General features: G+C 44.4%; 2 protein-coding genes across 3 annotated transcripts; one reads left to right on the forward strand and one right to left on the reverse strand.

Annotated features, from left to right (window-relative positions):
- Window positions 1-1251: 1251 nt before the first annotated feature.
- LOC119319185 (pescadillo homolog) lies at window positions 1252-7483 on the reverse strand. 2 transcript variants are annotated; one of them, XM_037593666.1, is made up of 2 exons: window positions 5662-7483; window positions 1252-1677 (listed from the first exon to the last, which is right to left on the reverse strand). In XM_037593666.1, the coding sequence occupies exons 1-2, from the start codon at window positions 6086-6088 to the stop codon at window positions 1658-1660; spliced, it is 447 nt and encodes a 148-aa protein (XP_037449563.1). In that variant the 5' UTR covers window positions 6089-7483; the 3' UTR covers window positions 1252-1657. Both variants share the same exon structure in this region; 1 of them encodes a protein (XP_037449563.1).
- An 11206-nt stretch (window positions 7484-18689) lies between these two features.
- On the forward strand, window positions 18690-23982 carry LOC119314820 (probable alkaline/neutral invertase F). The gene is made up of 5 exons (XM_037589506.1): window positions 18690-18782; window positions 20160-20596; window positions 20841-21275; window positions 21872-22424; window positions 23321-23982. The coding sequence occupies exons 2-5, from the start codon at window positions 20195-20197 to the stop codon at window positions 23632-23634; spliced, it is 1704 nt and encodes a 567-aa protein (XP_037445403.1). The 5' UTR covers window positions 18690-18782; window positions 20160-20194; the 3' UTR covers window positions 23635-23982.
- Window positions 23983-24732: the final 750 nt, after the last annotated feature.

The raw sequence follows: 24732 nt of genomic DNA on the forward strand, positions 1-24732 counted from the left end.
ACTCATGGTTTTGTCACTAGCTACTTGGCTGATTTGAAGCATATACAGAAACCTGTTGTCAGGTCATCAACAACTCCAAAGTCTCGCCCTACTGCTTGGCAGCCACCACCGAATGATCATGTTAAGATTAATGTTGATGCGGCTGTGCTGCGTGCTGGTGGAAGGGGGGCTGTGGGAGCCGTTTGCCGCGATGCATCGGGTGTGTATTTGGGGGCCTCGACAGTTGTCTTCAACAACATAGAGGACCCGGAGGTGCTTGAAGTTCTAGCTACCAGGCAGGCGCTGGCGTTTGCTGAGGACTTGTACGAGCAGAAAGTTTTCATCGCCTCGGACTGCATTGACAGCGGTGGAAGCGATCAAAGGAGGAACGGCAGCAGCATATGGAGCAGTGGTACATGAAATAACGGAAATAACGGATAGAGCTCGTTTTTCTCATCTTGTTCTTTTAGTCATGAATTTAGATCCTCGAACTTTGAGGCTCACAACCTCGCGAAGCATGCTTTAACATTGGGGACCGGCCGCCATGTCTGGTTAGGCCACCCCGGCGATCTTTTGTTCGTCCCTGTAAACATTGTGACGGTTGAATAAAAGTTTCACGAGTTTGTCTCAAAAAAAATCAATTGTAGCACACTTGCTCGCCAACTGCCAATGCATTCCTATCTTCCTGATCACCTCCCGCTCCACTGCACTAGTGTAGAGTTAGAACGAAGATCTATCTAGACTCCTTAGTTGGATTACGTTTTCCACTGGACTCCTTAGATCTACATGTCGTATGATACTTGTCATTCCACGAAGGAGAAACACATGAAAATTTGCCAATTATCTTCTTATTTTCAATGGGACATTAGATTAAGTTTACTCACACTACATGATTCATCCGACTTTTCCGTTTTCTTTTTAACTCAAAAGATGCAAGACATCGAGTTGGAAGGAAACACATCGTGACGACAAGAAAATTACTACTCCCCCAGTTCCATAATGTAGCGTGTATATATATTGTTAAGCCAAACTAAGTAAACTTTGACCGAGTTTATAGAAAAAAACTATTTATATATACAATTTCAAACATATGCAACATGAAAGTATTAGTGATGATGTATCGCATCTGGTATTTTAAATGAACATATTTTCGTCTATAAACAAACATTTTTCTTTATAAAAGAGAGCTCTCCTCTCCGATTTCCATTAATAGAAATCACCAAGTCTTACAACTAGCAGAAAATAAAAGCAAAGAAACTAAGCTGTCTCCCCCCTGGCCCCTGTCAGCACTGCTTTGAGGTAGGAGGGAAGCCATCCCTTGCCCTGCCCACAGGTCCTCAAAAAGTACAGAGCTTCCCAAGGGGGAGACCTAAGGCCTGGGCTCAAAACCGGTCCCAGCACCAGCATTACAGAGTTTAAAAAGTCTTTAGAACAGCAGCTAAACAACGATAACGGAAATAGTCTCAACACACTAGTCTTCTTTGAAGGACAAAGACAAAAGCAGAAAAAACAGTGGGAAGGATTGAGGCAGTAGAGTTCTTCGCAGCGTCACCGAATCCAGAAGACCCTTGAAGCTTTTCACCCCATGATCCTTCTAGTCGCCAGTCGCCACCCATGAGCTGCTTGAAACACTTCTTCAACCACCACACCGATCTGCTTTAGTCCAGCCTCCATCATTTTATTTCTTACGGGGTTTTTCTGCAAGAGATTCCAATCATGTAAGTTTTTAAGTAACAAGTTGACAGGCACACAGGGATCATTTACCCTGTTATTATCAGAAATCACATTGTTTCTCAATTTCCAAATAGTCCAATAAATAGCAGAAATACCTATCCAAACTAAACCCCTTTCCTCTTTTCCAAAAGTTTTAGCCCAGCCCCTCATCACCAGATCCAAATCGTCTGGTATATCTTTGAGATTGAAAGCACATTTCAAAATAATCCACAGAAGCCTAGCTATCGAACAGGTCAAAAACATATGATTGATGTTTTCTTTTCTTCCACAGAATGGACATTTATCATCTCCTTTCCAGCCCCTGCGTAACAAGTTATCTTTAGTGAGGATGCTTTTTCTAAGAGCTAACCACATGAACACCTTAACTCTAGGTGGTATTTTAATCTTCCACATATATAAGTGTGGGTATTTGATCCCATTTTCTATCAAATGTCTATAGAAGGATTTCACTGTGTAAATCCCTTTTTTTGTCAGAGTCCACTTCACCTTATCTTTTTCATCTCTTAACACCACCGAATTGGCAGCCTCTTTTATATGTTCCCACAACTCTCTCGAATACCCCATTAGTGTTCTCCTAAACTGTATATTGTCAATCCCCCCTAATAACCTCTTTAACTGTTTTATTTTTATCAAATCAGATATCATATAATCTAGGGAATTGTTTGCATAAAGGTGCTGAACCAATCCACCAATCTTCCCAGAATCTGGTGTTTTCCCCATTTCCTATGTTAAATTTACATAGAGAGGCAAAATGATCTCTATGTTTTAATAACTCTTTCCAAAATTGAGAGTCTCCCTGTCTAGCAATAATATTCCCAATAGCTTTATTTTCTCGGTATTTTTTCAGCATAATATCTTGCCATAGTCCGTCCGTGTTATAAATTTTCCACCACCACTTGCTCAATAGAGCTTTATTCATCAGTGCTAGATTATGAATCCCCAAACCCCCCATGTCTTTAGGTCTGCAAACCTCAGACCACTTAAACAAATGATATTTTTTCTTCTTATCTTCTTCCTGCCACAGTAATCTAGCTCTGAAAAAATCCATGCGTTTTTCAACCCCTACAGGTATTCCATAAAAGGACATCATGAAATAAGGGATGCCTGTCAGAGAAGATTGAATTAGTGTGACCCTCCTAGCACTAGCAAGAAGCCTCCCTTGCCAGGTTTCACACTTTTTTCCATCTTGTTCTCAGTGGATTTCCAGTGTTTATTTCTGATTCTCCTTTTATCAACTGTTAGCCCTAAATATTTCATAGGTAAAGCCCCCACAGGGCACGTGAATATCTTAGTGTATTCATCTTTTTTATTTTCAGCCTCCCAAAGAAGAAAAGTTCACTTTTCTAAAAATTAATTTTCAAGCCAGACATTTGCTCAAAGAGGCATAGTATATATTTAAGATTTTGAGCACTATCTATGTCATCTTGTAGAAGGAAAATGATATCATATACATATTGCAACATGTTAATTCCATCTACCACATATTCCTCCAAAACCCCTTTAACAATCCCATTTTTCTAGCATTATCCAGCATGATGGCCAAGGCATCAGCTGCCAGATCAAAATTAAGGGGTGACAGAGAATCCCCCTGTCTCAACCCTTTACGAGTAGGGAAATATTTTCCTAAGTTTTCATTAACCTTCACACACACCTTCCCACCTCTAATGGTTTCCATAACCCAGTATATCCATTTATCTAGGAAGCCTTTCATCTTGAGCATCTGGAAAAGAAAAGACCACTTAATTTTATCATATGCTTTCTCAAAATCTATTTTTAACAACAAGGCACCTTGTTTTTTCTTTTTTATACTGTTTAACGCTTCATGAAGAATCAAAACCCCCTCCATTATGTATATGCCTTTTATAAAGGCAGTCTGAATAGGATAAATAACATTAGCTGCTACCAGGTTTAGTCTGTTCATCAGGACTTTTGTAATGATTTTGAAACAAACATTCAATAAACAGATAGGTCTAAAGTTTTGTATCATATTGGCATCTTTTTTTGGAACCAAAGTAATAATACCATAATTCAATCTACTAATATCAATTTTCCTGATAGCAAAATCGTCTAGCAAAGCTTTAATATCATGCTTAACCTGATCCCAATAATGTTGATAAAATTCAGCTGTGAACCCATCTGGTCCAGGAGATTTATTATGTGCCATTTTAAATACCACATTCTTAATTTCTTCCATTGTAAATCCCCCAACCAACATGTTTCTGTATTGATCTTGAATCATCTGTGGATTTTCAATGTTTAAGGAAATAGTAGAGTTATCAGGATGCCCAAACAGAGTTTTATAAAAATTTATGATGTATTCCATCAGATCTTTTCCACCCTCAACAGTCCCCTCATCTTGCTCTAGCCTATTAATTCTATTTCTCCTTAGTCTTCCATTTGCCTTGGCATGGAAGAATTTTGTATTACTATCTCCTTCCAGTAACTCATCAACTTTAGCCCTCTGTTTCCATTTAGCTTCCTCTTGTTGTAAAAGCCTTTCTAATTACTCTCTGAGTTCTTTTTGTTCCTTCCTATCAGCAGCGGTGAGCCCATTCAGCTCACAGTGTTTATCAATGTTATCTAATTTGAGTAAAATATCTTTCTTCAGCTCAATATACCAAGCATTCATGTTTCTATTCCACCCTTTTAATTTGGGTCTATGTATTCTAAATTTCCCCAACAATCTGTCCACACTATCTCCAGTGATACTTTTATCATTCCAAACATCTTTATCATTCCAAACATCCTGCACAATCTTATCAATCCCCTCCCTCAAAAACCAAGCATTTTCAAATCTGAAAAGAGGGTCTGATTTTTGAATATCACCAGAATCCAAAAAGAGTGGAGTATGGTCGACTTTTCCCTAGTTAAAGCTGTAACTTGGGTCAAGGGGTATACCTCTTCCCATTCTGTACTACACAGAATCCTATCTAGCTTTTCAAAGGTAGGGACAGGCAAGTTGTTCCTCCATGTAAATTTCCCGCCGTTCATTTCAAGCTCCCTAACCCCAGCTTGTTCCAGAATAGCATTAAACAAAAAACTCCAATGTCCACGAGTGCCAGGTTTATTTTTTCACTGGCTTTTCTAATGATATTAAAGTCTCGTCCAATTAATATGGGGTTGACACTAGTCTGAAAAATTCTAGAGAGCTCAGCAAAAAATTTAGCTTTTTTCTCTGGTTGAGCATCTCCATAAATTACTACCAGGTCCCACATAAACCTAGTTTTTTTATCTTGAACTGTCATTTTAATATGATAATCCCCCTCGTCTTGTGAAATTACATCAAGAGTAGTATAGTTAACCCCCAAAAGTAATCCACCAGACTTCCCCCTAGCTGGGGTGAAGTGCCAATGAAAATCTCTTCCAGCACAGATTTGCTGTAATTCATTTCTAGAGATTTCCTGTCTCATGGTCTCTTGTAAGCCTAGGAAATCTACTTTCATGTCCATGATCATTTCCCTGAGAAATCTTTTTTTAATATCTCCCCAAAGCCTCTCATGTTCCAGAAAATACCTCTCATTTCTTCTTTTTCTTCTTCTTAGCAGAGGATTCTAAATTTTTTATAGTATAGGCAGTTTTAACCCCAGAACCTCTGGTGGTTTTATGTCTCCCCTTTCCTTTTTTTGAAGAAAAGAGCTCTTTAACTATTTCCCAATCATCATCTTCCCCCCTCCCTTCATCTTCATCTTCTCCCTGATCTAAAAGATCTTCCAGGGTATATTTCCCAGTATCAATGATCTCATCACCCTCAGGCAAAACCGTTTGCCTTTGTTCTTTATTAAAATCAGATAACTACAAATCAATTCTAGCTTGTTCCACTTTTTTTAATCAACTCAATATTATGTTTGATCATGTCAGGGGTATTTTCTATATTTACACCAACCCCTTCGGCAATTTTTTGAAAGAAACTATCAGAATTTGGAAAACTCTCATAATCACCCATCTTACCATAGTTATCCTTCTTTGCTGCCCTTTCTTTCGCCAGCTCTGAAATCTTGCGATCTTCTTTCCCTTTTAACCTAATGCATCTCCTCAATTCCTCCTCTTCATCTTTAAGATCAGCATCTCCTTTCCCAGCTTTCAAAATTTTGGTCTCAAAAGAATCTGTCTCTTGACTGGCTGTATAATCCACTGGCTCCACATAGCCCAATCCAATGGCTTGAGCCATCAGCTCCTGGTCTGTCATCTCTCCTTCTTCCTCTTGTTTGTCCTCAGTCCCCATATCTTCATCAAGATTCTCCACTTCCTCTCCCTCGGCAGTGTTTTTATCTCCATATTGTGACCCTTTTATTTCTTCACCTCCTTTAAGATTAATCTGGAGCAACTCATGCTGTCTTTTCACCTCATTTTCAAGGGTTTTCCTAATGATCTCCATTTCTTTTCTCTTTTTTTTTCTCCAACATCAGCTGTGCAGACTGTCTAGCAGCCAATTCATCTGCTCTTTGCAACCTGAACAACAGATCCTCCTCTCTCCCTTGCATCTCTGCAGATCTCTCTGCCTTTTTATTCTCTTCAAGAGTATCATTGGTTTGGCCACTCCCCCCAGGTTTCAGAACTACCTGTTCATACTATTTCAGACCCAGGCTCCCCAAACTTACATTTGTTTTTCCAGTGTTTGTTTGTTTGCTCTTCTTCTGCATGTCATTCTCTCTTTGTGTCTCAAAGTGTTCTAACTCCAGATATTCAAACTTCTTCCTCTTGTTTCCCTCCTCAAATTTGTACCACCCTTGTTCTGCAACTGAGTCAAACTCAAAGTGTATATCATACAAGAGTAAATCTTTGGTGGTTATCTCAGTCCCTGCTGGTATCTTGTGTATGTCTCTCACCCCAACCTTCACTTTGATCTCTTCTCTAGAGTGTATATGTTCAATATCCACCTCAACCACTGGTCCCAGAGCAGACCCAATCTCACATATTCCCAAGTAATGTCTCAGGTTGTCAGGCACTCCCCACATTTTTATCCACACAGAATGTAGCTTCCCTTTGGCTTTATCATCCGGGCTCCAGAAATCAACTTCCACCATTGCCCCTGTCCCTAGAAGAGTTAATTTTCCAAAGTTTTTTAGTTCCACTAATTTGGATTTATTGGGAAATCTCATCAGAAAAGTTGCAGGGCTTTGAAATTTAGCTCTCCAGGTCCATCCCCATTCAAACATCTTAGAGAATCTAAAAGCAACTGTAGTTTCATTCAACTGTCCAGAGTGAATAGTCACCAAAGCCATAGGGTTTATATGTTCAGCAGCTACAATGTCTTTGGTGTTTTGAACCAGAAGGCAACCTAATCCCCTAGCTCCATATCCCACATATTTGGCCACAGGTTTAGCTTGTTTCAGCACTGTGCAATCTTTAGTATTGTGTGATGCCCTCTGGCACACCACACAAAACAGTTTGTTTTTGCATTCGCTCTTTAAGTGTCCCTGCTCTTTACATTTGACACAAAACATTTCCTTGGTATTATTCCCCGTATCTTTCTTCTTTGTTGGCCCTTTCTCCCCTTCCTCCTTCTGTAGTCCCTGCATTTTCAAAGTCTCTTGTTTTGGCATGTTGGAGAGCAGATATTGGTACTGTTGTGCCATTTGCTCCTGTGGCACAAAACCCAAACTGACCCAAGCCCATTCCAACTGGTACCAACTGGGGAAAGTTAGTATTGTTCATCATAGGGAAACCACCCGCCAACTGCATCTGTCCCCTCTGAATACCCATCTGTGGAACACTATAGTTGACTGTTGCAAAACCAGTTCCAGATCCCGTCTCTCCACTTCCCCCATGAGCTTTTTCCTGTTGCCCCCCCATTCTGCCTAAACCAAAATTTCCAGCCTTGCCATCCAGCTCCCTGCCACTCCTCATAGATGCCCCTTCTCCTCCAGAGCCACTGCTATTAGTCCCAGATCCTCCTCTGTAATTCTCATCTCTACTCCTCCAGTCAAAATTATCTTGATCTCTCCCATCAATCCTATTAAAACCTCTCTCGAAATTGTTGGGCTTGTTGTAATAATTACCTCTTCCTCCGAAGCCCGTCCCTCTCCCCGGCCTGGGCCGCCAGCTTTCTTGTCTATTGGCCATGATCTCTCCTTCTCCCCAAGAAATCTCTTCTTCCTCAGTCTCAGCCTCACTGTTCCCCGCCGCCTTAGATATTTTAGGGTTTGGAGGGTGGAGGAAATCAGGTTCAGGGACGAGAGGTGGGATACCTCCTTTATATATGTCCATCCCCTCCACACACCCCTCTGGGCCCCCAAAACGTTGCTCCTTGTTGGACCATGCGTCTTTAAAGCCCACTTTAACAGAACCAGTCCCCCTCCACTCTCTTCCTCTGTTGTCTCCCCTGTTCTCTGTTTCAGCACTTTGAATTCCTCTTTCCCTATGAAATTCACCAACCCCTTCTTCTAGCACATAATTCTCAGGTATATCAATCCTAATATGTTCCCTATCAATTTTGTTCACTCTCCTCTTAGAACCATTTATAAGTTTTTTGGGAGGATTAATATCATCAGGTTCAACGTCACTTAAGAATTTAGGGAATCTGGTATAATCCCAAATTTTTGGATTTTTGGGCTTCATTTTAACAAGCGCCATATCAATTTCACCATTATGATAATTTCCCCAACTGGGAGAATCAATATGTATCAAATCACTACCATAATCAGTATGTATCCTATCAATTTAATTTCTATCTTCACACCCCTCATGTTTCAGAAGTAAACTCTGCACATATTGATTCATTTTTTTCTTCATTTTCCTATTTACACGCCTGATACGGCTTTGTGTATCAATATCCTCCAATTGTATGTGATAATTATAGCAGGAGGGATCATATGAAGGAGTCGAATCACATCAAATACCTGCATCTTCATCCTCATCAGAATCGAAACCTGAATCTCTGCTAGCCAGCATCCAGAAGCGGTTGCAGGCTAGCGGAGGCTTCAGGCATCGATTCCGGCGAGGCGTGCCGAGCGACGAGGAGTCGACATCGCCGGAGTCGGAGTTGAAGCGAGTCGAGCCGAGTGTCTCAGGGTCCGTGCCTCCACCTGCGGCGGCTCCTCCTGTGGTGCTTGCGCCACTGGGTCTTTGCGGATCTCGATCGGCGCCATGGCCGATCCTGCAGTGGGGAGAGCCAGTACCCCCTCGTGGGATCTGAGCGCCGACTCCCTCATGGCCGGGGCGAGGTTCGTCGTCTCGAAGGAGGTGAACGCCACCCACTTCCTCGCCACTTCTCCCACCAGCGAGTCCGCCTGATCCATCGCCCATAGGAGCACCTGGAGCGGATGCTTGCGCCCACCGTGCCGAACAGCGACCCTCCTCCGCCGCCGTCAGACCCTCGAAGATCGCCTCTGCCTCCCCATACATCTCCCTTTTGCTGGTGTACCACGAGCCGATCTCCCTCAGACGAGCGCGCAGGCGCGTGTCCCTGCCTGCAAACCTCCTCAGCTTCTCCTCGCTGATCTCCACCATCACTGCTGCAGTCGAGGAGAGAGGATATCGAGATGGCTGGGAGAGGAAGTGAATGGCCAAGGATGAGCGGAGCAGCCTGGCCATAAGTATTGCCCGAATTAACTCCCCCACCGGCCGCAATTCCTCTCTCACCAACCGCAATTCCTTCCTCGCCGGCTCCCGAGGCGTCGTTCCCGCTGGGGTCTTCCTCCTCGATGCGCGTGACGTGACATGGGAACACGATTGTGTTGGAAATATGCCCTAGAGGCAATAATAAATTGGTTATTATTATACTTCCTTGTTCATGATAATCGTTTATTATCCATGCTAGAATTGTATTGATAGGAAACTCAGATACATGTGTGGATACATAGACAACACAATGTCCCTAGTAAGCCTCTAGTTGACTGGCTCGTTGATCAATAGATGATTAAGGTTTCCTGACCATGGACATTGGATGTCGTTGATAACGGGATCACATCATTAGGAGAATGATGTGATGGACAAGACCCAATCCTAAGCCTAGCACAAGATCGTGTAGTTTGTTTGCTAAAGCTTTTCTAATGTCAAGTATCATTTCCTTAGACCATGAGATTGTGCAACTCCCGAATACCGTAGGAGTGCTTTGGGTGTGCCAAACGTCACAACATAACTGGGTGGCTATAAAGGTACACTACAGGTATCTCCGAAAGTGTCTGTTGGGTTGGTACGAATCGAGACTGGGATTTGTCACTCCGTGTGACGAAGAGGTATATCTGGGCCCACTCGGTAGAACATCATCATAATGTGCACAGTGTGATCAAGGAGTTGATCATGGGATGATGTGTTACGGAACGAGTAAAGAGACTTGCCGGTAACGAGATTGAACAAGGTATCGGGATACCGACGATCGAATCTCGGGCAAGTATCATACCACTAGACAAAGGGAATTGTATACGAGATTGATTAAGTCCTTGACATCGTGGTTCATCCGATGAGATCATCGTGGAACATGTGGGAGCTAACATGGGTATCCAGATCCCGCTGTTGGTTATTGACCGGAGAGTTATCTCGGTCATGTCTGCATGGTTCCCGAGCCCGTAGGGTCTACACACTTAAGGTTCGATGACGCTAGGGTTATAAGGAATAGATATACGTGGTTACCGAATGTTGTTCGGAGTCCCGGATGAGATCCCGGACGTCACGAGGAGTTCCGGAATGGTCCGGAGGTAAAGATTTATATATGGGAAGTCCTGTTTTGGTCGCCGGAAAAGTTTTGGGGTTTATCGGTAACGTACCGGGACCACCGGGAGGGTCCCGGGGGTCCACCAAGTGGGACCACAAGCCCCGGAGGGCTGCATGGGCCAAGTGTGGGAGGGGACCAGCCCCAGGTGGGCTGGTGCACCCCCCCCCCACACAAGGGCCTAAGGCGCCTAAGGGGAGGAGGGGGGCAAACCCTAAGGGCAGATGGGCCTTAGGGCCCATGCCTGGTGCGCCTCCCTCTCCCCCTCCACCTGGCCGCCACCCAGATGGGATCTGGGGGCTGCCGCCACCCCTAGGGAGGGAACCCTAGGTGGGGGCGCAGCCCCTCCCCTTCCCCTATTTATACTTGAGGTTTGGGCTGCCCAAGACACACGAGTTCCTCTCCTTCTTGGCGCAGCCCTACCCCTCTCCCTCCTCGTCTCTTGCGGTGCTTGGCGAAGCCCTGCTGGAGTACCACGCTCCTCCACCACCACCACACCGTTGTGCTGCTGCTGGATGGAGTCTTCCTCAACCTCTCCCTCTCTGCTTGCTGGATCAAGGCATGGGAGACGTCACCGGGCTGTACGTGTGTTGAACGCGGAGGTGCCGTCCGTTCGGCACTAGGATCTCCGGTGATTTGGATCACGACGAGTACGACTCCTTCAACTCCGTTCTCTTGAACGCTTCCTCTTAGCGATCTACAAGGGTATGTAGATGCACTCTCCTTCCCCTCGTTGCTGGTTTCTCCATAGATAGATCTTGGTGACACGTAGGAAAATTTTGAATTTCTGCTACGTTCCCCAACAGTGGCATCATGAGCTAGGTCTATTGCATAGATTCTATGCACGAGTAGAACACAAAGTAGTTGTGGGCGTTGATTTTGTTCAATATGCTTACCGTTACTAGTCCAATCTTGTTTCGACGGTATTGTGGGATGAAGCGGCCCGGACTGACCTTACACGTACTCTTACATGAGACAGGTTCCACCGACTGACATGCACTAGTTGCATAAGGTGGCTAGCGGGTGCCAGTCTCTCCCACTTTAGTCAGAACGGATTCGATGAAAAGGGTCCTTATGAAGGGTAAATAGCAATTGGCATATCACGTTGTGGTTTTGCGTAGGTAAGAAACGTTCTTGCTAGAAACCCATAGCAGCCATGTAAAACATGCAAACAACAATTAGAGGACGTCTAACTTGTTTTTGCAGGGTTTGCTATGTGATGTGATATGTCCAAGAAGAATGTGATGAATGATATGTGATGTATGAGATTGATCATGTTCTTGTAATAGGAATCACGACTTGCATGTCAATGAGTATGACAACTGGCAGGAGCCATAGGAGTTGTCTTTATTTATTGTATGACATGCGTGTCATTGGACAACGCCATGTAATTACTTTACTTTATTGCTAACCGGTAGCCATAGTAGTAGAATTAATAAGTTGGCGAGACAACTTCATGGAGACACGATGATGGAGATCATGGTGTCATGCCGGTGACGATGATGATCATGGAGCCCCGAAGATGGAGATCAAAAGGAGCAAAATGATATTGGCCATATCATGTCACTTTTTGATTGCATGTGATGTTTATCATGTTTATGCATCTTATTTGCTTAGAACAACGGTAGTAAATAAGATGATCCCTCATTAAAATTTCAAGAAAGTGTTCCCCCTAACTGTGCACCGTTGCGAAAGTTCGTCATTTTGAAGCACCACGTGATGATCGGGTGTGATAGATTCTAACGTTCACATACAACGGGTGTAACACAGATTTACACACGCGAAACACTTAGGTTGACTTGACGAGCCTAGCATGTACAGACATGGCCTCGGAACATAAGAGACCGAAAGGTCGAGCATGAGTCGTATGGTAGATACGATCAACATGAAGATGTTCACCGATGATGACTAGTCCGTCTCACGTGATGATCGGACACGGCCTAGTTGACTCGGATCATGTAATCACTTAGATGACTAGAGGGATGTCTATCTGAGTGGGAGTTCATAAGATGAACTTAATTATCCTGAACATAGTCAAAAGATCTTTGCAAATTATGTCGTAAGCTCGCGCTTCAGTTCTACTGTTTAGATATGTTCCTAGAGAAAATTTAGTTGAAAGATGATAGTAGCAATTATGCAGACAGTAGAAGGCTTATGTCCTTAATGCACCGCTCAGTGTGCTGAACCTCAAACGTCGTCTATGGATGTTGCGAACATCTGACATACACGTTTTGATGACTACATGATAGTTCAGTGCATAATACGAAATGGTTTAGAGTTGAGGCACCGAAGACGTTTTGAAACGTCGCGAAACATATGAGATGTTTCGAGGGCTGAAATTGGGATTTCGGGCTCGTGCCCACGTCAAGAGGTATAAGACCTCCGACGATTTTCTTAGCCCGCAAACTAAGGGAGAAAAGCTCAATTGTTGAGCTTGTGCTCAGATTGTCTGAATACAACAATCATTTGAATCGAGTGGGAGTTGATCTTCCAGATGAGATAGTGATGTTTCTCCGAAGTCATTACCACCAAGCTGCTAGAGCTTCGTGATGAACTATAATATATCAGGGACATATATGATGATCCTTGAGATATTCGCGATGTTTGACACCACAAAAGTAGAAATCAAGAAGGAGCATCAATTGTTGATGGTTGGTGAAACCACTAGTTTCAAGAAGGGCAAGGGCAAAAAGGGATACTCCATGAAATGAAAAATCAGTTGCTGCTCTAGTGAAGAAACCCAAGGTTGAACCAAAACCCGAGACTAAGTGCTTCTGTAATAAGGGGAACAACCACTGGAGCAGAATTACCCTAGATACTTGGTAGATAAGAAGGCTGGCAAGGTCGATAGAAGTATATTGGATATACATTGTGTTGATGTGTACTTTACTAGTACTCCTAGTAGCACCATGGTATTAGATACCGGTTCGGTTGCTAAGTGTTAGTAAACTCGAAATAAAAGGCTACGGAATAAACGGAGACTAGCTAAAAGGTGAGATGACGATATGTGTTGGAAGTATTTCCAAGGTTGATCAAATATCGTACGCTCCCTCTACCATCGAGATTGGTATTAAAACCTAAATAATTATTATTTGGTGTTTGTGTTGAGCATAGACATGATTGGATTATGTCTATCGCGATACAGTTATTCATTTAAGGAGAATAATGGTTACTCTGTTTATTTGAATAATACCATCCCGATCGTAGTGATACACATTTTCATGCCAAAGGTATAAGATAGTAATGATAGTACCACACAAATGTGGCACTGCAGTTTGAGTCATATTGGTATAAAACGCATGAAGAAGCTCCATGTTGATGGATCTTTGGACTCACTCATTTTTGAAAGGATTGAGACATGCGAACCATGTTTGTTGGTAGATATGCATGAAAAAACTCTATACAGATGGATCGTTTGGACTCACTTGATTTTGAATCACTTGAGACATGCAAATCATACCACATGGGCAAGATGACTGAAAGCCTCGTTTTCAGTAAAATGGAACAAGAAAGCAACTTGTTGGAAGTAATACATCTTGATGTGCACAGTCCAATGAGTGTTGAGGCATGTAGTGGATATCGTTATGTTCTTACTTCACAGATGATTTGAGTAGATGTTGAGTATATTTACTTGATGAATCACGAGTCTGAATTATTGAAAGGTTCAAGTAATTTCAGGGTGAAGTTGAAAGATCGTCGTGACAAGAGGATAAAAGATCTATGATATGATCATAGAGATGAATATCTGAATTACGAGTTTGGCACAGAATTAAGACATTGTGGAAATTGTTTCACAACTAATACAGCCTGGAACACCATAGTGTGATGGTGTGTCCGAACATCATAACTGCACCCTATTGGATATGATGCATACCATGATGTCTCTTATCGAATTACCACGATAGTTTATGGGTTAGGCATTAGAGACAACCACATTCACTTTAAATAGGGCACCACGTAATTCCGATGAGATGACACCGTATGAACTATGGTTTAGAGAAACCTAAGCTATCATTTCTTAAAAGTTTGGGGCTGCGACGCTTATGTGAAAAAGTTTTAGGCTGATAAGCTTGAACCCAAAGCGGATAAATGCATCTTCATAGGACACCCAAAACAGTTGGGTATACCTCCTGTCTCAGATCCGAAAGCAATAAGGGATTGTTTCTAGAATCAGGTCCTTTCTCGAGGAAAAGTTTCTCTCGAAAGAACTGAGTGGGAGGATGGTGGAGACTTGATGAGGTTATTGAACCGTCTCTTCAACTAGTGTGTGGCAGGGCACAGGAAGTTGTTCCTGTGGCACCTACACCAATTGAAGTGGAAGCTTATGATAGTGATCATGAAACTTCATATCAAGTCACTACCAAACCTCGTGGGATGACAAGGATGCGTACTACTTCAAAGTGGTACGTAATCCTGTCTTGGAAGTCATGTTGCTAGACAACAATGAACCTACGAGCTATGGAGAAGCGATGGTGGGCCCGAATTCCGATAAATGGCTCGAGTCCATAAAATCCGAGAGAGGATCCATGTATGAAAACAAAGTGTAGACTTTGGCAGAACGGCTCGATGGTCGTAAGGCTGTTGAGTACAGATGGATTTTAAAAGGAAGACGGACAATGATGGTAAGTATCACCATTAAGAAAGCTCGACTTGTCGTTAAGATGTTTTCCGACAAGTTCAAGGAGTTGACTACGATGAGACTTTCTCACTCGTAGCGATGCTAAGAGTCTGTTGAAATTGTATTAGCGATTACTACATTATTTATGAAATCTTGCAGATAGGATGTCAAAACATTGTTTCCTCGATGATTTTCTTGAGGAAAGGTTGTATGTGATACAACCGGAAGGTTTTGTCAATCCTGAAAGATGCTAACAAGTGTGCAAAGCTCCAGCAATCCTTCTAAGGACTGGAGTAAGCATCTCGGAGTTGGAATGTATGCTTTGATGAGATGATCAAAGTTTTGGGTGTATGCAAAATTTATGAGAAACTTGTATTTCCAAAGAAGTGAGTGGGAGCACTATAGAATTTTTGATGAATATATGTTGTTGACATATTGTTGATCAGAAATGACGTAGAATTTCTGGAAAGCATATAGGGTTATTTGGAAAGTGTTTTTCAATGGAAAGCCTGGATTAAGCTACTTGAACATTGAGCATCAAGATCTATAAGGATAGATCAAAACGCTTAATGGTACTTTCAAATGAGCACATACCTTGACATGATCTTGAAGGTGCTCAAGATGGATCAGTCAAAGAAGGAGTTCTTGCCTGAGTTGTAAGGTATGAAGTTAAGACTTAAAGCTCGACCACGGCAGAATAAAGAGGAAGGACGAAGGTCATCCCCTATGCTTTTGTCATAGGCTCCATACGGTATGCCATGCTGAGCACCACACCTGATGTGTGCTTTGCCACATATTTGGCAAGAGGGTACAAAGGTGATCTAGGAGTAGATCACCAGATAGCGGTCTAAATTATCCTTAGAGGAATAAGGATATGTTTCTCGGTTATGGAGGTGATAAAGAGTTCGACGTAAAGAGTTACGTCAATGCAAGCTTAACACCTATCCGGATAGCTCTGAGTAGAGATACCGGATACGTATAATGGAGCAACAATTTAGAATAGCTCCAAGTAGAACAGTTATTTGAAATGGCTTCAAATGTAGCGTAGTAGTTGCATCTACAAGATGACATAGAAATTTGCGAAGTACATACGGATCTGAATGCTGCAGACCCGTTGACTGAAACCTCTCTCACAAGCATAACATGATCAAACCCAGAACTCTTGGGTGTTAGTCACATGGGGATGTGACCTTGAGTGTTAATCACATGTCGATGTGAACTGGATTATTGACTCTAGTGCAAGTGGGAGACTGTTGGAAATATGCCCTAGAAGCAATAATAAATTGGTTATTATTATATTTCCTTGTTCATGATAATCGTTTATTATCCATGCTAGAATTGTATTGATAGGAAACTCAGATACATGTGTGGATACATAGACAACACCATGTCCCTAGTAAGCCTCTAGTTGACTGGCTCGTTGATCAATAGATGGTTAAGGTTTCCTGACCATGGACATTGGATGTCGTTGATAACGGGATCACATCATTAGGAGAATGATGTGATGTACAAGACCCAATCCTAAGCCTAGCACAAGATCGTGTAGTTCGTTTGCTAAAGCTTTTCTAATGTCGAGTATCATTTCCTTAGACCATGAGATTGTGCAACTCCCGGATACCGTAGGAGTGCTTTGGGTGTGCCAAACGTCACAACGTAGCTGGGTGGCTATAAAGGTACACTACAGGTATCTCCTAAAGTGTCTGTTGGGTTGGTACGAATCGAGACTGGGATTTGTCACTCCGTGTGACGGAGAGGTATCTCTGGGCCCACTCGGTAGGACATCATCATAATGTGCACAGTGTGATCAAGGAGTTGATCATGGGATGATGTGTTACGGAACGAGTAAAGAGACTTGCCGGTAACGAGATTGAACAAGGTATCGGGATACCGACGATCGAATCTCGGGCAAGTATCATACCGCTAGACAAAGGGAATTGTATACGGGATTGATTAAGTCCTTGACATCATGGTTCATCTGATGAGATCATCGTGGAACATGTGGGAGCCAACATGGGTATCCAGATCCCGCTGTTGGTTATTGACCGGAGAGTTATCTCGGTCATGTCTGCATGGTTCCCGAACCCGTAGGGTCTACACACTTAAGGTTCGATGACGCTAGGGTTATAAGGAATAGATATATGTGGTTACCGAATGTTGTTCGGAGTCCCGGATGAGATCCCGGACGTCACGAGGAGTTCCGAAATGGTCCGGAGGTAAAGATTTATATATGGGAAGTCATGTTTTGGTCGCCGGAAAAGTTTTGGGGTTTATCGGTAACGTACCGGGACCACCGGGAGGGTCCCGGGGGTCCACCAAGTGGGGCCACAAGCCCCGAAGGGCTGCATGGGCCAAGTGTGGGAGGGGACCAGCCCCAGGTGGGCTGGTGCGCCCCCCACAAGGGCCCAAGGCGTCTAAGGGGAGGAGGGGGCAAACCCTAAGGGCAGATGGGCCTTAGGGCCCATGCCTGGTGCGCCTCCCTCTCCCCCTCTACCTGGCCGCCACCCAGATGGGATCTGGGGGCTGCCGCCACCCCTAGGGAGGGAACCCTAGGTGGGGGCGCAGCCCCTCCCCTTCCCCTATATATACTTGAGGTTTGGGCTGCCCAAGACACACGAGTTCCTCTCCTTCTTGGCGCAACCCTACCCCTCTCCCTTCTTGTCTCTTGCGGTGCTTGGCGAAGCCCTGCTGGAGTACCACGCTCCTTCATCACCACCACGCCGTTGTGCTGCTGCTGGATGGAGTCTTCCTCAATCTCTCCCTCTCTCCTTGCTGGATCAAGGCATGAGAGACGTCACCGGGCTGTACGTGTGTTGAACGCGGAGGTGCCGTCCATTCGGCACTAGGATCTCCGGTGATTTGGATCACGACGAGTACGACTCCTTCAACCCCGTTCTCTTGAACGCTTCCACTTAGCGATCTACAAGGGTATGTAGATGCACTCTCCTTCCCCTCGTTGCTGGTTTCTCCATAGATAGATCTTGGTGACACGTAGGAAAATTTTGAATTTCTGCTACGTTCCCAACAGATTTTGGTGCCCGGGGCCAGCACGATCCCTCTCCTCGTCCGCCTGTCAACCGTACACCCTCTCTCGTCCACGAGCTCCACCGAGTCCAGGTGCGAGACGAGCACAACCTCCCCGCGACATGGCCTCAGAGTCGTCGCCGCCTGAAGGTTGACGGCGAACCACGCCGGCCATTGTCGAGGGGCGGGATCGCCTGGCACATCGCCAGGGAAACGTGTCGGACCCGTCATCCTCTCCTCTGTGCCATCGCTGGCCTCAGAAGACGCAAAGATAGGTCTTCCAGGAGAGGTATAAACAAACATAATCAAAAGTTGTAATGTTTGACGCACTACATGGATGAAACAGAGGGAGTATAGAGGGGAAACGAGCTATCCAACGGACGAGTGCAAATTGTTTGGGTTACCCGCGACCGCGACTCATCCCCGCACAGCAACCTTTTACCGCTCTCGTCGCCCAACAAAGGGAAGCCAGTGACAGCTAATTACCAGAGTTTGCCTCTTGAGATAAATTAATTACCACAGTTACTCCAGAGTTTGCCCAACAAAGGGAAGCCAGTGACAGCCAATTACCGAGCCCTCACCGACCTACCCCCTACAAAGGCGCGGCGCTAAACCCACCCGTCCCTCACTCCCACATTTCCCACCCCTCCGGCTCCGGACACACCCCCGCCTCCCACCACGCCTCGCCGCCCCGCTCCTCCTCCCCGCCGGGAAATCGGCCGCGCCTCCGCCACCTCCGCCACGCCCGCCCGCCAGCAGCATTCGCCCGTCGGTCCCGAGGTACGCGCGCACGAGGCTGCTTGTCCCTTCCCTCAGCGATTCCCCCGCTTAAATCCGGCCCGGGGGACGGCCTCCGGGCGCGCGCACGCGCCGTCTAGATCCGCCTCCGCAGGCCTCGTCGCGGGCGGGGGGACGGGTGGAGGCGGAGCCGCGTCGTCGATCGGGCTCCCCTCTCGCTCCGTCTCTCTCACCGCGCGGTTTCGCTGCGCTCGAGGTTTATGGGGTGGGAGAGGGTTTTGCGGTTTCGCACGCGCGGGTTCGTGCGTCCCCTGTTCTGGCCATTTTTTTTCGCGTTCTAGGTCCTCCGTTTATGGAGTAGTAGCGTCGCGCTCGATTTTGGAGGCCGTCGCCCTGGCGCGCGGCCGCGTCTCTGCTCTTGTGGCAGAGTGCCTGGAATGCTTCGCTGATTTTGGTCCTACTAGTGCGTTCGGATCGTCCGCGGTTGGCCGCCATGTACAGCGTGCTGTTCCCCCTACGATAAGGGGGTGTGCCATCCTGTTTCACGGTTCTCCATTTAGAGGATCGAATTTGTTGTTGAATCATTATTATGTTGTGCATCTTTGATGATTGTTTAATCTGTGTGTGCTGTTTGGGTTGAGGATATGGTGGATGGTTTCGTGTTTTTGTTAAGAAATTGAGATGTGGTGGTCGGTGTAAGACAGTGCATCAGCGGCTTGTAATGTTGTGCTGTGTCCCTGTGCGGTGCGGTGATTGATCAGTTTGCTTTGATACTTCCCTTAGTAAGCGATTGTAATTGTTGGATTTGCATTTGGAGTCTCTGAGCATTCTGAGCAGGGACAAGCAGTATTGGTCTCAGTGCTGTACATGAGAGAAGTATTTTACAGGGCTTACTGGTAAAAATGCGTAGGTGGCTTCTGTCACCTTCACATTAGAATTATGCACTGTCCATAGCCCATTTTATTTTCAGACAGTAGGCAGCCTCAGGCAATTCCCCAAAGCTATTGTTCCTAGCTGTATGCGAGAAAATTACCAACGTTACGTTAGTCCCTTTCTGCCATTGCCTTTTTTCTGTGGATAAGATGATGTGTTCCTCTTACTGTAGGCTTACATTTTGACGGCATGGTAGTTTGTTTGTGTATCTTCTTAAGTAAAAGATGCAGTGCGTGTTGGTTTTATTTTGCTCTGCTTTCATCTCTGGTTCATGTTCTGGTATCTCAGTTTGTCATTGGTAACCTTCACCAAACATATACCCATCTCCACCTGTAAGTTGCACGAGCTACTGGTAGAATGCTGGCCTTTTCAGTTAGAATACAATGTATTTTATTTTTCGTACGGTATGGATTTTCTGAATTTCGAAATGAATTCAGCTCACTCTTGGATAAAATCTGACTTGCGTTTACCTTTTTGTATTAGCAGAGGTTTTGCTGTTTCAGAACTTTTGAACTAGAAAGATGGTACTCTCCTCAACAATTGCCCCTCAGAGTAAGGTCACAGAACTGACGGATGATACCAAGTATGATTCCTTGAATCTGGAGCAGAAGAAAAAAGCGTGGCCTATGGAACGGCACAGATCTGCTGAAGTGAGTCAAGCAATCTTATCTAAGATAGGGCATGATGGTTTTCAACTTTGTCATCAGCCCCAAATCCCGGAGATCGTTAAAGGTGGTTGTACACCAATATCTTCATGTGATCCTTCTGGAGAATTCACTGCAGACAGCAATGGAATGCACAGGCACACAATCACAGATGCTGCTTGGGAAGCCCTAAAGCAATCAATAGTTTACTTCAAAGGTCAGCCAATTGGGACTCTTGCTGCAATAGACAAGTCTCAGGCAGAACTCAACTATGACCAGGTTACCTTTTCCTTCCCAGTCGAACCATTGTTTTTTTCGTCCTTGGTAGTTATGAACATTCCTTACTCTATTCTACTGTATTTTTTAGAGCAAAATTCTCGAATAGCGAACATTGATGCTTTTAGTTATTGTCTCTTGTGTAAAGCACCTACTGTGTGTCTCATGAAAAAAACTTGTAAATCTCCTTGTACCCTACATACATTATTATCAACAGTGCTGAAATTCTTGCCATATCCTGGAACAGGTTTTCATGAGGGATTTCGTTCCTAGTGCCTTGGCTTTCTTGATGAAAGGGGAACCAACGATAGTGAAGAATTTCCTGGTAGAGACTGCTCGCCTTCAATCAAGAGAGAAGATGGTTGATCTTTTTAAGCTTGGACAGGGTGTGATGCCAGCAAGCTTCAAGGTGCACCATTCCCACCCTACGAAGAAGACTGAAACTCTGCTTGCTGATTTTGGTGAAATTGCTATCGGGCGAGTTGCTCCTGTGGATTCTGGCCTATGGTGGATTTTTCTTCTTCGTGCTTACACCAAATATACTAGGGACAGTTCTCTGGCTGAAAGTCCTCACTGCCAAAGGGCCATGCGCCTTATTCTCAAGCTATGGCTCTCTGAAGGCTTTGATACATCTCCAGCATTACTTTGCGCTGATGGTTGCTCCATGATAGACCGCAGAATGGTAAGCCACTCATAGACACCGCTACATAAATGTGTTTTGTTATTATTGTTCACATTATGTCTTGTGCCTGCCTGCTTACCATGAAAATTGAAATTGTCCCCTTATCCCATTAGTTTTATTACAAGGTAACTGTCCAGGCACATTCTTACAAATGCACTCTTGATCAGAATTGAAATTACATTAAGCTCGTTAGGATTATGTGAGTGCTTATAAGGATATTCTATGTGTACAAATGAGATAAGGAATCTGAAATGTGATCAGTCTGAACATTAGGAATCATACATTGCACAATAATGCAGTGGTTTTGAAAGTATGAGCACTGTGTAGTTATGAACAGCATACTTTCAGATAAGTGAATGCCATCAATCAAGTGTTGAAGAGATAAGGCGATTCGTTTTAGTCACGTATCACGGCTCTTATTGAGATTGGGACTGGAAACAAAGTTCACCTTAGATTGCATAATAATGTTGTACAAGGTCAAGTAAATAGCACGGATCATCTTATGAACTTTGGATGGGGAACTATCTGAATGTATACCTTAAGCATTTGTTCATGGCCATATTTTCTCTTGCTTGTATTAATTAAAATGCGTGCAGGGTATATACGGCTATCCGCTTGAAATCCAGGCACTCTTCTTCATGGCTCTGAGATGCGCCTTGAGTTTGCTGAAAGACTCTGATGACGACTTTGTGTACCAAATAACAAAGAGGATCAAAGCTTTGAGCTACCATCTGCACAGTTACTACTGGCTCGACTTCCAAAGACTCAACGACATCTATCGCTACAAGACCGAAGAGTACTCGCAGACAGCTCTGAACAAGTTCAATGTGATCCCTGAATCGATCCCTGACTGGATATTTGACTTCATGCCTAGCCGTGGTGGCTACTTCATTGGAAACGTCAGTCCTGCAAGGATGGACTTCCGCTGGTTCTGCTTGGGCAACTTCATTGCGATCCTGTCATGTTTGGCAACTGGAGAACAAGCTGAGGCAATATTGGATCTCGTGGAGGAACGCTGGAAAGAGCTTATTGGAGAGATGCCCCTGAAGATCTGTTACCCTGCAATGGAAAACCAGGAATGGCAGATAGTCACTGGATGCGACCCAAAGAACACCAGATGGAGCTACCACAACGGAGGGTCGTGGCCAGGTAAGTCTGAAAATAGTTTGATTAACAACACATTATAGTTCAAAATTTGTGCTGGCTTGGGAGTAATATTGATCTGTTTTAGCTAGCTATTCTGTCCAGCTTAGCTGTCAAGGATTGATTTATGGATGATTCCTTTGTGAACCTTGTTTAAGTTACAGTCTTGACACAGTAGCTCTTACAAAGTAAACAAATACTACCTGTCTGGCAATCATATTGTGTTTGAATGTAGCATAGTATCTGATTATGGTGATTTTTTAGGCATTTGTCTTCAGAAAAGGGTTGTGTACAGTATCTGTATTTCCAGGAATCTAATTATGACACCCTGCACAGCTGCAATATCATGCCCCCCCTGAAACACATGAGTTTGTTTTACTTTTTGCCCTTGGTGGTTACTGGTTTTGGACTTGAGGACACACATGTGTTAGTTGTTAGTATTCACTTTTTATTTTTATTTTTGCAGGATAGTTAGTGTTCACTTTTCTGTTCTGCTTTATACCTGTGGTTAGTCTACGTACTGGTTCAGGACTTGAGGGCACACTTGTGTTGTGTGGTGGTATTTTACTTTTCTGCTCGGTTTTATACCTGTCCATGGTGTATATATGAATGACCTGAAATCAAATAACCCTCATAGGAGATTGATAGTTTTTATCAAAAAAATAGGAGATTGATAGTTTAGCTCATATAGATGATCTTATAGTGAACAGCTTCAGTTGTTTGATGCATGTCACTGCTTTTTATCGCCATATATAATGTCCATTCAGTATTAGCTCCTTGGATCTGTGCCCATGCACTGTATGCTCTTCTTTCCATATATGCACTACATTTCTACTGTATATGGCAATGTGCTTACCCTCTGATGTCCTGTTTCGGGGGCGCGCGCAAACTAAACTGTGCAGTGCTGCTGTGGCTCCTGGTGGCGGTGAGCGTGAAGCTGGGGCGGCCCCACATCGCCCGCGACGCGGTGGAGCTGATGGAGAGGCGTCTGGCCAAGGACGACTTCCCCGAGTACTACGACGGCAAGACGGGGCGGTACATCGGGAAGCAGTCGCGCAAGTTCCAGACGTGGTCGGTGGCGGGCTACCTGGTGGCCAAGATGCTCCTGGACGACCCCTCCAACCTCCGCGCCGTCTCCCTGGAGGACGACGGCCACATCCGGGAGCCCGTCCTCAAGCGCAGCAACTCCTGCCCGGCCCTGCACATATCGCACTGACACTACAGGTTTCGGCTCACTCGGATCCGATGGAGAGGAGGTACATTACACTACATACGATACGAACGTCGCAACGAAGTTTGGCGTGCGTGACAGGTTCAGACGCATCTCTGCATAGATCCCTGTATTGGGAGAGGAACATTTCTCTTTTTTTTTAGTCTCGCTGCTGTCACTCGTTACTTACGGTAGTAAAGAAACATTGGTAAGTAGGACGGAACGGTTACTGGATTTTGGTAGTAAGTAGCTCGGGTTATTCCGCGTGCACAGATTTTGGGTGGGGATGGAACATGTTCGTTGAGCGTGGTTACTGATGAAATGATGAATGAAATGACGCTGAATGTTGATGGACGATCGATGATGGCACGCCGTTGGCTTATTCTGTGTGTGGTCGTGGAAGTGTTGTTGTTTTGGAGATGGTGATAGTGATGTGTGAGTTACTCGCCATACCTGCTTGTTTTCTTTTGTTTTTTTTTCTCTTTTGCGATCAGCCATACCTGCTTGTTGATCAGCCCTTTTAGCCTTTTCGTATGTGGCTGCTTCTCGTTGGGATGTCGTTGCCACACGACGGTACTCGGGATTGTGGCCGAGCAATCCTGTAAACCTCAAGCATACGCGTGCCTTCATTCTTAAAAGCATGTGAGCACGCTACACGGACCTACACGTATCCGTTTACAGCATTTTTTTTAGATCGTTTACATCATATTAACTGGCACGACTGACCATGTCGTGCTCGTTTACTAAGAACATTGAACCAAATTGTGCTTTCATGCCCCAGGGAAAAAGTAGAAGAATTTCAGGAAAGGAAAAAGTTGAGACGTAATTAGCCTAAAGACATAGGCAATGCGGATCATCAAATGGATATCATCAAATATCCATGGACACGTCATCCAATCGTGTCCTCCAAATTTTCATATTCGTTTTGTTTCCTCCTCTTTTTATCAAATCTATCTTGATAAATAGCAATTCGATCCTACATTTAAATAGTTGCAAACAAATGATACCATTAGCAAACATGTATGTTTATCAAGTTGTTTACATCCTTCGAAACCCAGAAGCAAAAAGAATTGGCTGTCTCGGCCAAATGCCTCAAGTTTCAGC

Source organism: Triticum dicoccoides, chromosome 6A, assembly GCF_002162155.2.
Source record: "Triticum dicoccoides isolate Atlit2015 ecotype Zavitan chromosome 6A, WEW_v2.0, whole genome shotgun sequence".
NCBI lineage: Eukaryota > Viridiplantae > Streptophyta > Magnoliopsida > Poales > Poaceae > Triticum > Triticum dicoccoides.

Excerpts from the sequence above, each read along its gene's own strand:
- LOC119319185 (XM_037593666.1), bottom strand. The coding sequence starts at position 6,088 with ATGGAGATCATTAGGAAAACCCTTGAAAATGAGGTGAAAAGACAGCAT. Across the intron at positions 1,678-5,661 it reads AGCAAAGAAGGATAACTATG|AAAAACCCCGTAAGAAATAA; the intron begins GTAAGATGGGTG and ends AATCTCTTGCAG.
- LOC119314820 (XM_037589506.1), top strand. The coding sequence starts at position 20,195 with ATGGTACTCTCCTCAACAATTGCCCCTCAGAGTAAGGTCACAGAACTG. Across the intron at positions 20,597-20,840 it reads CAGAACTCAACTATGACCAG|GTTTTCATGAGGGATTTCGT; the intron begins GTTACCTTTTCC and ends ATCCTGGAACAG. Across the intron at positions 22,425-23,320 it reads CAACGGAGGGTCGTGGCCAG|TGCTGCTGTGGCTCCTGGTG; the intron begins GTAAGTCTGAAA and ends TAAACTGTGCAG.